General features: G+C 41.6%; 2 protein-coding genes across 2 annotated transcripts in view; both read right to left on the bottom strand.

Annotated features, from left to right (window-relative positions):
• Window positions 1–347: 347 nt before the first annotated feature.
• On the bottom strand, window positions 348–3,177 carry mlnr (motilin receptor). Its single transcript, XM_010779706.1, has 2 exons — window positions 2,400–3,177; window positions 348–655 (listed from the first exon to the last, which is right to left on the bottom strand). The coding sequence occupies exons 1-2, from the start codon at window positions 3,175–3,177 to the stop codon at window positions 348–350; spliced, it is 1,086 nt and encodes a 361-aa protein (XP_010778008.1).
• A 2,948-nt stretch (window positions 3,178–6,125) lies between these two features.
• Window positions 6,126–12,900, bottom strand: part of LOC104952801 (fibronectin type-III domain-containing protein 3A-like) — a 44,171-nt gene continuing 37,396 nt past the window's right edge. Inside the window, 1 exon segment of the mRNA XM_010779705.1 lies at window positions 6,126–8,659. Coding sequence (XP_010778007.1) covers window positions 8,336–8,659 — 324 coding nt within the window. The 3' untranslated portion in view covers window positions 6,126–8,335.

Raw genomic sequence — 12,900 nt, 5'->3', positions numbered from 1 at the left:
GTTATTAAGTACACCTGATACTACAATAATCCAATTGAAAAACCTTTTGTTGCAATTGTGTTGGGGTCAAGCCATATTTGCAGCTGACTACAAAGCAAGATAAACATGTAGCAGCACACACTGTCGAGGTAAATACTTCTACATTAGGTGAAAACACTGTCTATATGTGATCAGAATGCCCCTGTGTGAAGCAGACTTTGCATTGAAGTGCAGTTGAGCCCTCAGCCCTGTTTTCCCGCTCAAAGATACAATGGAACGAACATCTCTCAACAAGGTTTCGCTCAACTCCTGAAGCGTGCAATCTCTGAAGTCAATCAAACCTGTTAAAATCACTGCTCATGACCCCCTCAGACCCCAGTCAGGCTCTCATTCAGGGTGGAGATGTGGTCGATCACGCTGAGCTCCCTCTGGCCGCGGCGGGCTTGTATTTGCCGCTGGTGAAGCAGGAACAGGCGTTTGGCCGCGGCCCGGTACTTCCGGGACATGAGGTTGTAGACGACGGGGTTGATGGAGGCGCTGAGGTAGCACAGCACCATGGAGGCCATGTTGAAGTTCTGGCTCAACATGGCCGTCTCGTAGTCGTCCACCTGGGCAAACAGGTTCCTGCCAATGTGATAGGGCAGCCAGCAGATGATGAAGGCCAGCACCACCACCACTGAGGGGGAATACAGTTAGGAGAGGGAAATTAGTTTAAAGGAATAGTTTGACTTTTTGTTAAAAACGCTAAGATGAACAGCTATTCTTGCTTTGTCAGAAGTTAAAATAAAAATAAGAAACAGAATATAAAGTTTGAATTGACAATACAAAAATGAAATTCAAGCAAATACAATACCACATGTTTTCTTATCGCCCATAAAGCCAAATGTAGAGCTTTAAATGTGATAGGATAAATACACACTAATCTTACATGAGGAATAAACAATATTATAGCATCTCTCACAGATTATAATGTATTCTGTTTTTTTTAATAATAATAAGTTAATGAAAAAATGTGTCTCGATCTTTGAGCACAGTATATGATTTATGTTCTATGGTCACCCTTTCATTTTATTAATGACCAGTGGCGATAAACATCAAAGGAACTTATCTTTAAACCCACACACACACACACACACACACACACACACACACACACACACACACACACACACACACACACACACACACACACACACACTCCCTCGCTCCCTTAAGTGATGCTCTCCTGCGATTGGCCCTGGCAACAATGAAGTCATATTTTCACAACAAAGGCAAGTGAGCAAGCTAATTAGATCATAAGCGCAGCTGACATTTTTTCCAGAAAAGAACTTAAATGTATTTAGAATTTCAAAGATAGAAATGTCAGCACAGGGTGAAGTAATCCCTGACTCACTGGTATTGTTTTAGAAGTCCCTGCAAATAAAATGGCCATCAATTTGTCTAATGGAGCCAGTCATATCTGGAAGGATGATAAAAGTGCGTTAAATAATTAAAAGAGAGGTTTGTCTGGCCTACACAAGACTAATTATTTGTGAATAAACATAATCCATTAATCAAAGACCTACATCATGGACAGAGTGAACAAATGATCATTGAGTGACTCCTGGGATATGTGACGCCAGCGTAATACAAAAGGAGCCCAGGAGTATGGGAGCAATTACATTTCCATTATGGTTGATTTATGAAGACCTCTGATGACAATCCAATTTGGGATTCAACAAATGTGGATACAAATGGCAGCAAGTAGGACAACATGGGCTCTGTGCAGCGTGTGCTCAGCTAATGAACTGCCTTTATATCCTAATGGATACATCATGATTCAATATTTGGTTAATTCAGATTGGACTGGCCATGGTACTTTACTATCAAACAGGGTTTCCTGCACAATAAGCCAGAGCTGTGTATTACGCCAATCAGCATGTGCAGAGCATGTATAGCCTCAGACAAAACAGAATTATTATCAAGCTTGCAATTCTCAAACCTGCCGGATAAAAGCAACACAATTCCCTGTGAAAACAATAAAAAAAAAGCTGGAATTAGGTTTAATTTAGTAAAAATCAATATATATTATAACTAGCTTCATTTGCTAAAGCAAACACAATAGAGGCGGTGCAGTAAACAAGATATTCTTGATTCTCCGTCCGCCAATTATATTGCAACAGCAACAATGAAAGTTAGATTGATTGTATAAAAGAGATGGATTTGTGCTTTAGGCTTTTGCTACAAATAACGTTCCTGATAATGAAATTCAGAGAAAGGTTTTTGAAAGTATAGGAAAGAAGTATAAACCCACCGCTCCTCCTACTAGGATGGGTTAAATGCAGAGGTCAAATGTCACTGTGTGTGCTGTGTGCATGTATGTGTGACCATTAATTAAAGAGGGTTTCATCCTCCAATTCTATCTATCTATCTGCACTCACCCAGGATCTTGACTGTTTGCCTGTGAGACCGCTCTCGGGCCAAAGCGCAGGGGCCTTGCAGGTCCATTTGGCTTTTCCACAACTTGCATCCGATGGAGCCATAGAGGAAGATGAGGCAGAGCATGGGGCAGAAAAAGTAGGTGGTGGACACCCAGAGCATGATGTGCAGCTGCCCAGAACTGATGGCATAGTTGCTGTGCTTGCACTGCCCTGTGTTGTAGTCCGGGTGTGTGTCGTTGTCATACTCCACCCCAACGAGGAAGAGCGTTGGAGCGGCGGACACCAGGGCAAAGACCCACAGGGCGAAGATGATGTACTGGACCCTGCGTCGGGACACCTTGCTCCTGAGGGGGAAACTGATGGCCAGGTAGCGCTCGATGCTCAGGGCCGTGATGTGCAGGATGGTGGCCGAGGTGCAGCCTTCGAAGATGTAGTGATAGAAGCGGCACACCACCTCCCCGAAAAGCCAGGGCACGTACTTCCACAGACGGTAAAGGTCAAAGGGCAGGCAGAGGAAGATGATGAGGTCGGACACCGCCATGCTGGACAGGTAGAGGTTGGTGGTTGTCTTCATGTCCTTGAAGTGCTGGATGATGAGGATGGTCATTGTGTTGCCGGTAACCCCGATGATGAAGATGAGGATGCAGATGACGGTGACAGGGATGAGGGTGGAGGTGGGGAAGAGGGAGCCCTCGTAGTGATGGTCGTCTATGTTCAACTGGTCCATGGCCTCTGCTCCCCCCGCATTAAGGTCCACCTGGGGTCTGGTCCAGGGCATGCCCACTGTCACTGAGTGTTGGCACAGCAAAGGGGGAATCAAGACTTAAACAAGGAGAGAGAAATGAAACAATTAAAGGACTAAACTGGGGTTTCTTTTAAACTTCACTATATTTAGACATTTCTCCTGTCAGGGTTTATCGTTTTTTGTAGTTTTGTATTAATTTCACCTGGATTCATCTTCTTATTTATAGAACATGCATTTTCAAGCAGTTGGACTACCTACGTTGTAAATGTATTATCTTTTCAATTTACACACTACATCTATTGCGTGTCTGTCCGTCCTGGGAGAGGGATCTGTTGCTCTCCCTGAGGTTTCTTAAATGTTTCCCCCATTAACTGTGGGGTTTCTTTGCAAGTGTTTCCTTGTCTGATGTTGGGGTCCAAGAATAGAAGGTGTATTCTGTACAAACTGTAAAGTCCACTGAGACAAATGTAAAATGTGTGATATTGGGCTATATAAATAAATTTTTATTGATTGAGACCAATGATCATAAGGTCTGCCTTCTTTTCATTTTGATAGAATTGATCATTTAAACGTGAATTTAAATAATCGCACCGCATTTCCTTCTAGCAAAAGTGCTGACTACAGAACTCAAGTGCTAGAACTTTTGAATGGAAACTGGTAGATGGCTTTTTTCTTTAAAATAATGTTAAATACAACAACAATATAAAGTAAAAGCAGGTTGTAGTAGAATGAATAAAACATGCATTTGATGCTCCTTTAACTTTTATACCTAAAAGTAGAAACAACATCCTTGTGTGGAATAAATAATGGCGGTTGACTTTACCTGTGAAACTCAGCTGGATCTCCTAAAAACGTTTTCTTGGTCTCTGTTGCGTTGCTGTGTGTCGATGGCGAGCGGCAGCAGGGTCTCATGAAGTGGCAGAGCCGGTTCCTGGCGCTCAGTGACCAGGAGAGCTCTGCTGCGAGATGAATAAGGGAGCACCCCCTCCACACCACCACCCTGAGGTGTGTGTGTGTGTGTGTGTGTGTGTGTGTGTGTGTGTGTGTGTCTAACTAATCAAATGATGATGAGACGGATGATGGTAAAAGGCATATGGTGGAGGGAATACGATTGGAGGGACCCCCTTCCATCACTGCTGCTCCTCTGGGAGAATACATATAGATTAAGTACCATACTAATTTGAATTGAGTGTAAATACATGAGAAAAACACATATGAGGGATGTAGGTTTATTAATTGATGCATCAATCACTGAAAGCCCAGCGTGTTTGCTGAGCTGTCTGGGAGAAGTCACTGAAAAATGAGTCCTGTGTTTGCCTAATTGTCCACTTGCCCCATCCGTCACTCTACTTAGCTTCATCACTCCACACTCCCAACGGCACTTCTCGTCTTCGTCACTCCCACCTTACCTACCAGGCTTGTTATAATAAACTCAGTTTCATCTATGCTGGTTTAACAGGAATGTCATCTTTAAAGAATGTCCATAAAGTTTAGTTGGTGGTGAGAGCGAGTCTGAAAAGGTCAAAAGTTGTGAGAGTTCTTCCACCTGGTTTTCTGTTTAAGAATAGAAGATTTAATTCAGTATGACCTCCGGTAACACTGTTCTCCACTTCATATCCAACTAATCCACAAATTCTGAGGTTTTCAGTCTGATTTGGATGAAGAGAAAGTGTCGCAAGCCCTGCAGATTAATATGAGAAGAATCATTTATGACTGTTTGTACATTTTCTTCAAATAATTGCATTTCCTATCTAGTGCTGCAGGCTGTGAACATACCACTTTCAGATTTTCTCTCCCTGATTTACAGGTTTTCCGGCTGTGTCCAAAGAAGCATTAGTCACCAAAGCCTGGAGGGCCGTGCTCTGTTGGTTCAGAGCCACCATATCCATTAGGTCTAAATGAACCTTTGTAAGCAGAGTCACACTGACACCGGCTGTATCTGTGTGTTTACACTGAGCTGATCCCCAGCCGGATGCACCGCTCGGACCTGAGGGGCAGCAGGAATGTCCCCCCCTCTTTCAGTGTTTACTCCTGTCAAAGAAACACGACAGGGAAAGCTTGTTTGTCCCCTTTTTAAGAAATGGGTGACCAGTGTGTCTCTCAACAAGAACCAATGATGTACACAGAAGAGTGAACGGAGTATGCTTACTTAACATTAACCATGGCTCTCCTGCTCACAGTTAACAGGAACTCTTGCATCTCCAAAGGCTTTCATTCAACAGTTTCTCAAATACTGTCAGTCCATTATGTGGCACTCATCTGATTCCTGTTGCTAAAGGTTGATTGATTAAACTAAATCATGGTCAATAGGGATAAACTTGTATTTCCCACAGCTCTATTTCTTGGTAGGAATTTAAGTTTTGAACTACTGGTCAAACGTGACCAGCAATGACAGATTAGGACTACTGGGAAGGTATAGTTTACTTGCACCATGGCCTATTGTTCTCTCAAGCATTTTCAGATGATTTGACCCATTTGAAAACACTTGATAGAAAAGGAAATTATGAAGTAGCATTTTTGCTGATGATCAGTCTTTCCAGGCTTTAGTAGGAAAATGCTCTCAGCTAGATGTCATTTGAACATAAATGTATGATGATTTGAAAAACAACAAGGCTGAAACTCAGCATAAACCATTGTTTTCAATGTCCATGCAGCATGGCCAGTTACCAACTGAGATGCTGTGGTCACTTTTCAATTTACAATTTTGTTTCTAGTCAGTTTGTTCCATGGCTAATTGTTGTTCTGTCTGACCGAAAGCGCAAAACCAAAGAAATATTCTACTTATAGTGACGGGAAAAAATGAAATAATCCTCACGTTGGAACCAGTGAATGTGTAGGGTTCATTTCTTGATTTATCACTTATGTAATGAATGGATAATTAGAATAGCTGCCTTTTTTCATATTAATATAGAAAGATTAGATTGTTGAACCTTGATGAGTAATCCAAAGACAACAACAAAGGCTAAAAATCAAACACGATAAAGAATTATAAATCTTTTATTGTGCATGGATCCTTTGTAGATATCATGACTATACAGATACACTTTAGATACATATCTATGATTATACATTTTCCCATAACGAACATTTTAAAGTGATATGTCTGGTAGTATGTATAGTATAACAAATTTTCATTTTGGAATGTACGGTGTATGAGGTAACTGCAAACATTAAAATTACATAAAAATGGTCTCTATTTTTGTGCATATTTTACTCATTTTTGTAGCATTTTGTTAATCTCCCCAACCAAAGGTAGTAAGCCCAGGGTGAAGCGGTGTTAAAATGGCACACGTTGCAATCGCTATCAAAAATAGGATTTTTAATTCTTTAAATGACAGAGCAGACATTTGCAGAATGTCTGAAAGACCAAATCATGTAATTATCCAAGACGTTTCGCAAGGTACCTGCATTTCATTTTTACGGTTGCAACAGCAGTTATCTTCCCAAAACCAAACAACACTAGACCCTACAGCCAGATCACCACTGAAAACTCAGGGTTAGAAATCTGTTACAGATACTTAACACACAGAGAAAAGGCAAATTTAGATTCACAGGAAGTACATGATATAACACATTTTGTATCTGCCATTTGCGTTCCATGATTCATGAGTACTCAGGATGTATTATTTTCTCTGGAGAGTATTAACTTATATTACTTCAATATTATAAAAAAATATACTTCACACATGTATGACCTGACAAAAGAAATCAAAAGAAATCATAAGTAATACATATAACTACTTTCCATTTCTCTCCTGATTACATATGTTTACTATCATCAAATAAATGTTGCAAAATAAAAGTAAATAAAACCCATTTTAGAGTCGTCTAACACTAAAAAAAGAAATCAAAACTTAAAGAGAAATTAAGAAAAATCTCCCGAGATTTTTTTCCTCTCCAATTAAGGCCTCTGAAACAACTGGTACATACTTTTTTTTCTCTCTTTTTTTTTTTTTTTTGCTGAGAAAGATCAGCTGTTTCAGCGACACATTATGTGGTACTACAACTTTTAAAACACCCAAAACACAAGTAGGGTTGCACAATCTCAAAGTGTGTTCTATAAAATTCATCACAAGACCAAGACGCAGTCAGTCGAGGTTTTTTCTTCCACTAAGGTGCAAAATCAATTACAGGGGAAAAACAAAAAAAGAAAAGAAAACATACAGGTAAGCATACATTTTCTGTGCTGAACAACAATATTTCGGAGTAAAGCAGCAGTATAACTATATGATAGTAAAAATAATTATAATTCACTGTAAGCTTGGTTTTTGTTTGTTTTCTATCTTTATAGTGAGCATTTTTTTTCCTCAAACTTACAGGTCCTCGTGTCTTCACTGTACAAAAATATACTAACATTTCTCCAGTCATTTTTGCATCCTTAAACATTCTGAACATCAAAAAGGTTGGAAAGTGCTAAATGAACGCTGTCTATCGCGTGAACAAGATTTTCATTTCAGTTCCTCCTCTCAATAAACCCACCTAAAACTCCAGCAGGGGGTTAAGTCCCCCTTCATCTGGCCCTAATGCCCCCACCAGCCGTGTACTGTGGCACTAAACTACATACAGTATACACATCTGGACACACCCCCCACTGTGCAAACACAGGCCCACCAGGTCCCTGGATCAAAAAGCACATAGGCTAAAGACACACCTACATACTATTTTTGGAACACATCTATCAAAAAACAGGTTGATACTGGACACATAAATGGAAATATAAATAATGACTATTTCTATACATATATATATATATTCTGTGTATCTATATATACTGTAATCAACAAGTACGTGAGTCGAAGCGGCCCTTCTCCCCTCTACCCATGAGCCTCTTCCAAAATGAAACCCTGCTCTTTTCTGACTTCTTTTTCACGCATGATCATGATGAAACAGAAATGTGAACTGAACAACAGATACCACAAAGTGGGGAGGGGGCGACGAAGGCAGGAGAGGCAGAGAGTTATCACAGGTGCCAAATAATTTGTTACATCTTCAATTTTTAACTGCTATTCAGCTGTCACTCACCAGCCCACCTTCCCGCTGCACCCCAATGTGGAAAATACAATTATTCTGTTGACAGCAGGGGGAGAAAACAATAAGTACAAAACGAAGAATACAAAACAACAGAGAGAGAGACAGAGGGGGGAGGGGGAAGAATAAAGCTATAACCCTGCAGCTGGGCGGCGCAAACTGCTTATTTAATAACAAAGTACTGTATGACGAAAGCGATGAGGATGGCGATAACAGCGAACACCATGAGGAGGAGGAACGCGCACTGCTCGTCCGTCAGGCTCCGCCTGGCTCGGTTGGATTCCACGCCGGCCCGGGACCCCGAGCCGGCCGCCCCCCCGCTCACCGCCACGTCGCTCCGCTGGGGGGAGAGGGTCACTGTGGGGCTGTAGGGGCCGCTCAGCTCAGGGGCCTCCTGGCACTGTCTGATCGCACACACCCGGAAACGGTAGTCGCTGTTGGGCTGCAGGCTCTGGACATGGAAGGATGTCGCAGAGCCTTTGTATGACTGTAAAGAAAGGAAAACAAGTCTGATTAAATACTGTAAATACAAAAAGAGAGCTGAAAGGTCTCCCTATATACTATTTTTAGGAATATATTATAGGTCTCAGATATATAAAAAACATTTCTATTAAGTGTTTTGCTCAAAATACCAAACAGATCACCCATTGTAGCCTCATACCCCTCTATTTCAGCCCTGTTAGAGAAGTGCTGATTCTGGGTCCATAGCTTTATAAATAAAAATAAAAAGAGGAGAGCTCATGCAGGAGAATTGTACCCAGTTACTCAGCTAAATGCTGCCGTGATTAAACGCCATATCATGTTCTAAACCACATCAAGCATTATTTCTGAAACAGTATGGAGCTCAAATGCTTTTTCTCTTGCGGGTTCACCACAAGGTGAGTTCCTTTTTTTATTTCCTGCTTTTTTACACATACTTTCTCCAGTACAGGTTAGCTCTGAGTGTTAGCGATGCTTGCTAATGTAAACAAAGACCATATTACGTCCAAAACACGTTGCGCTTTGATTCTGATAGAGACGTTTCTGATAGGGCCGTGGGCGTAAAGCAAGCCCAGGGTACGGAGGAAAAGAGAGAGGGTTTTGTTTTCAACACTTTGTGAGTCTCCTTACACACCGGGGACACATATTCATGTATAAAACACATCAAAAAGTGCATTTTGCATGATAGGAGACCTTTAACACAGTGTTTGTGTGGGGTTGCTAGTGTACAGAGATATGTAGGATGACCATCACACCCTCAGTGTCTGAGAGTCATCTTACACTGACAGAAGGAGAGGAAATGTTTCAGCAAGCAGAGAATCAGATGCACTGAAACTGCCTTTAAGGGCAGTCCAGATGCTGCTGCCTTACAAGTGGGAATGAAGACCTTTTGTTGGTATGACTAAGTGATGTATTGTGTGTCTCTTTAACAGGAGGATGGGGGGGAGGGGGCGGTCCACTCCAGTGGAAACCCAGGTTATGTTGTTGGACTTCCTCTCGTATCTGGAACAAGAACTGCAGAATATCCTTTACCTGCCTGGGCGATACCTGTTGGTTGACTTTGATAAGAGAACCATATTCAATTGTGCAACACCCGATATGAATATTCTTTCACACTTTTCTCTATCCTTTGCTTTTTATACAATCACCCAGGGTTTCCCAGTGATGGGCTTTAATACATCTTGTAGGCCTGTTTAATTTTTAGGCCAACATACACACATAATAAATTAGAGGAACTTCTTGCCTGTGCGTCTCCAGTCTCTTTCTTTGGCTTGATTATCTTGTATATCATTGTTTTACCTAACGCATTATAGTCTGCAGGAGAATTTTTATTTCACCGCATACCTACTGGACGCTGGATCTCCCTCACCTTAAACCATATTCATTCTGTTCTGTGTTGACAGTGTTTGATTGGTCCTTAACAGTGGTGCTCACAGGGATTGTTGGGAGCCTGGACCCCAGAGACACTCTGTCCCTCCTGCTCAGTGCGGAGCAGCAGGGCTGTCTGCGGGGGCCCCAGCAGCGCGCCCCCGTCCTCTTCGCTGTGGACTCTGTCTCCGGCTGCACGTTAAGGCAGGACACACTCAGCACACAGATACTTCCTGATGTCTTGGTGCTGTATATGTGATGCTGACTGTCCTCTCCCTGCAGACTGGAGGATGCTGCCAACTGCTCTCTGGCCCAGCAGCTGCTGCTGGATGTTCTGAGGGGGCCGAACCCCCCCCAGCATGTGGCCTCCTTTGGAAACTCCCTGTTAGACTCTCCTATGGACTGGCTGCCAATCAAGAACAACCTCAATCCTGGGGTGAGTCTCAGGTCAAATCCTGAATCTGATTGGAGAAGTGTGAGCTAAATCAGATAACTCCAATATTCTATAAGCCTATAATATAATGACATTAATTGCAATGTTGTTTTTGAGTATGCCTGGGATTTTCTACATTATTTTTGTATTATATTATTATATATATATATATATATATTTTTTTTAAACTAGTTTTATTTCCACACTGATTGTCAGAAGTGGTTGATTGAACACCTGTAGGACTTATCTCTACTATTTGCTGGTCGAGTGTGAGCTTTTTTTTTCTTCTTGGAATTAGAAATTCTGGATTTTCCTCCTGGATATAAAATGTTGACAAAAAAAGTCATTTATTTCCTAATTGTGTCAAACGACGTTGGCTAGATTACTGGCCTCAGCTATTTCATGATAGTTGAATCCAACAGCATTATACTTTTCTAAAATGTATGTTGATCAAGACAGAAATAAGTATATTCTTTATGTTGAGGAACCATAATCCAACAGTGTTTGTGTTTTTCAGGAAGCACAGAGTTGCAGCATCCCATTGTCACTTCATTTAGAAGTTGAATGGACCCAGTATGGATCCTTGGTGAACCCCCAAGCTCAGATTGTGAGCATCAAAGAAATAATCCAAACCAATACCACCAGTTTGGTAAGATGTCCCTAAATATACTAATAATACTGGCAGGATATGCAATGGTTATCTCCTGTGTCTGACTGTACTCTCCCACAGGAATTGTTGTCAGCAGGCAGCAGCACCCTGAGCATCAGCAGCTCCGTGGCCTTCATACCAGTCTCTGCTGCTGCCCTTCCTGGTTACAGAGCCACGCCCACCATCGACGCCAAACTGCCTTTTGACTTCTTCTTCCCTTTTGTGTGACTTCCTCTTTCCTTTTTCCTAACACTTCTTCCCTTCTGTCAACAGGCACTGTTTACATGATGACTGTGTTCCTGTATATTATGTGAATAATGTATATAGTATGTTTGTAAAAAGATAATTTAACAAATTAATAAAAGGAAATCACTTCATTTATTGGCATGTGTTTTTATACAGCATACAGTCATTATTAATGCCCCTTGAGCAGATTCACAGTCAGTTTAACATCATCAGTGTAAGGAATGTTTCAGATGTTGCCTGGGAATTGAAGGCCTTGTAGCTTCCTGGAGTGATGCAATAACATATCTGACATTCATTAGTCACCATACTTTGTACTGGTTTCCATCACTATAATGACAAGAATCCTGGATATGCATCTTCTGATACAGATATTAAAATAGATAATTTCCCTTCAGGTAATACAATAACAGATGAGAATGTATCATGGAATGTATGGTATGAAAAAGTGCAGAAAGTGATATAATATAGAGACGTTGGACAGTAGCTCCACAACATGTACAGTGGGGAAAAAAACGTATTTAGTCAACCACCAATTGTGCAAGTTCTCCCACTTAAAAAGATGAGAGGCCTGTAATTTTCATCCTAGGTACACTTCAACTATGAGAGACAGAATGGGGGGAACAAATCCAGGAAATCACATTGTAGAATTTTTAATGAATTAATTGGTCAATTCCTCGGTAAAATAAGTATTTGGTCACCTACAAACAAACAAGATTTCTGGCTCTCACAGACCTGTAACTTCTTCTTTAAGAGCCTCCTTTGTCCTCCACTTGTTAACTGTACAGGCCCGCCGCCACACAAACCCTAGTAACAGTACGACTTTCTGGTACGGTGCAAAGTAGAAGTTAACGGAACGACTACACCTTCCTCCAACAGTGAGTTTTACAGTGCTATGTACCGGGGTAAGTAAGAAAGGAAATGGTGCCTAAGTCAGCAGGAGCAGGGAAACGTCTTTTTGTCGGGGTTTCGTACTACAAAGGTGGGGTACAAAGTGTCATCCATACCACAAGAAACCTACGGTTGAGTCGTAAGAAAGAGGAGGCTTGTTTAGATCAACTCAAAAATGGTTTTTCAAGATAAAACCAAAGTAGACTGGTATAAAATGACCGAATTCGTCCCCTGTCGGACCGTGACGTCCTAAACTCAGGGACCGCCGCATCACACAATGACTACCATCGAAACAATGAAACCAGGGTCGAGAGACGTCCAGTAACTATCCAGGCGGCACACCAAGACCCTAAAAACGAATGGCAGAACACACTAGTAAAACTGGGGTGCCCCAACTCTAGAACGCACCTCGGGGTCTAGCTCCCTCTAATAGTCATCAGAACATACAGAAAGGTAAAAGATTATTTAACGAGGGTGTCAACTAAATAAGTGTGTTCGACGAATGGATAACCGTCTAAGTCAGGAAGGGTCGGACCACGTCCAGATGTAAAACAAAGACCACAGGAAACTGTCGAGAAACCAGAAACCGGTATCACCTCAAACCTCACACTGACAAACTCCAACACCTGTCCACAGAAAAATATGACTATTGCTCAAGTTTGTC

Source organism: Notothenia coriiceps, unplaced genomic scaffold (genome assembly GCF_000735185.1).
Source record: "Notothenia coriiceps isolate Sejong01 unplaced genomic scaffold, NC01 NC01_scaffold00020561, whole genome shotgun sequence".
NCBI lineage: Eukaryota > Metazoa > Chordata > Actinopteri > Perciformes > Nototheniidae > Notothenia > Notothenia coriiceps.
This window is presented reverse-complemented; position numbering and strand designations above follow the sequence as displayed.

What these genes read in the sequence shown, in the direction of transcription:
- mlnr (XM_010779706.1), bottom strand. Translation starts at nt 3,177, where the DNA reads ATGCCCTGGACCAGACCCCAGGTGGACCTTAATGCGGGGGGAGCAGAG. An exon ending in GCAAACAGTCAAGATCCTGG is followed by an intron (nt 656 to 2,399) that starts GTGAGTGCAGAT and finishes ATTCCCCCTCAG; the next exon opens with TGGTGGTGGTGCTGGCCTTC.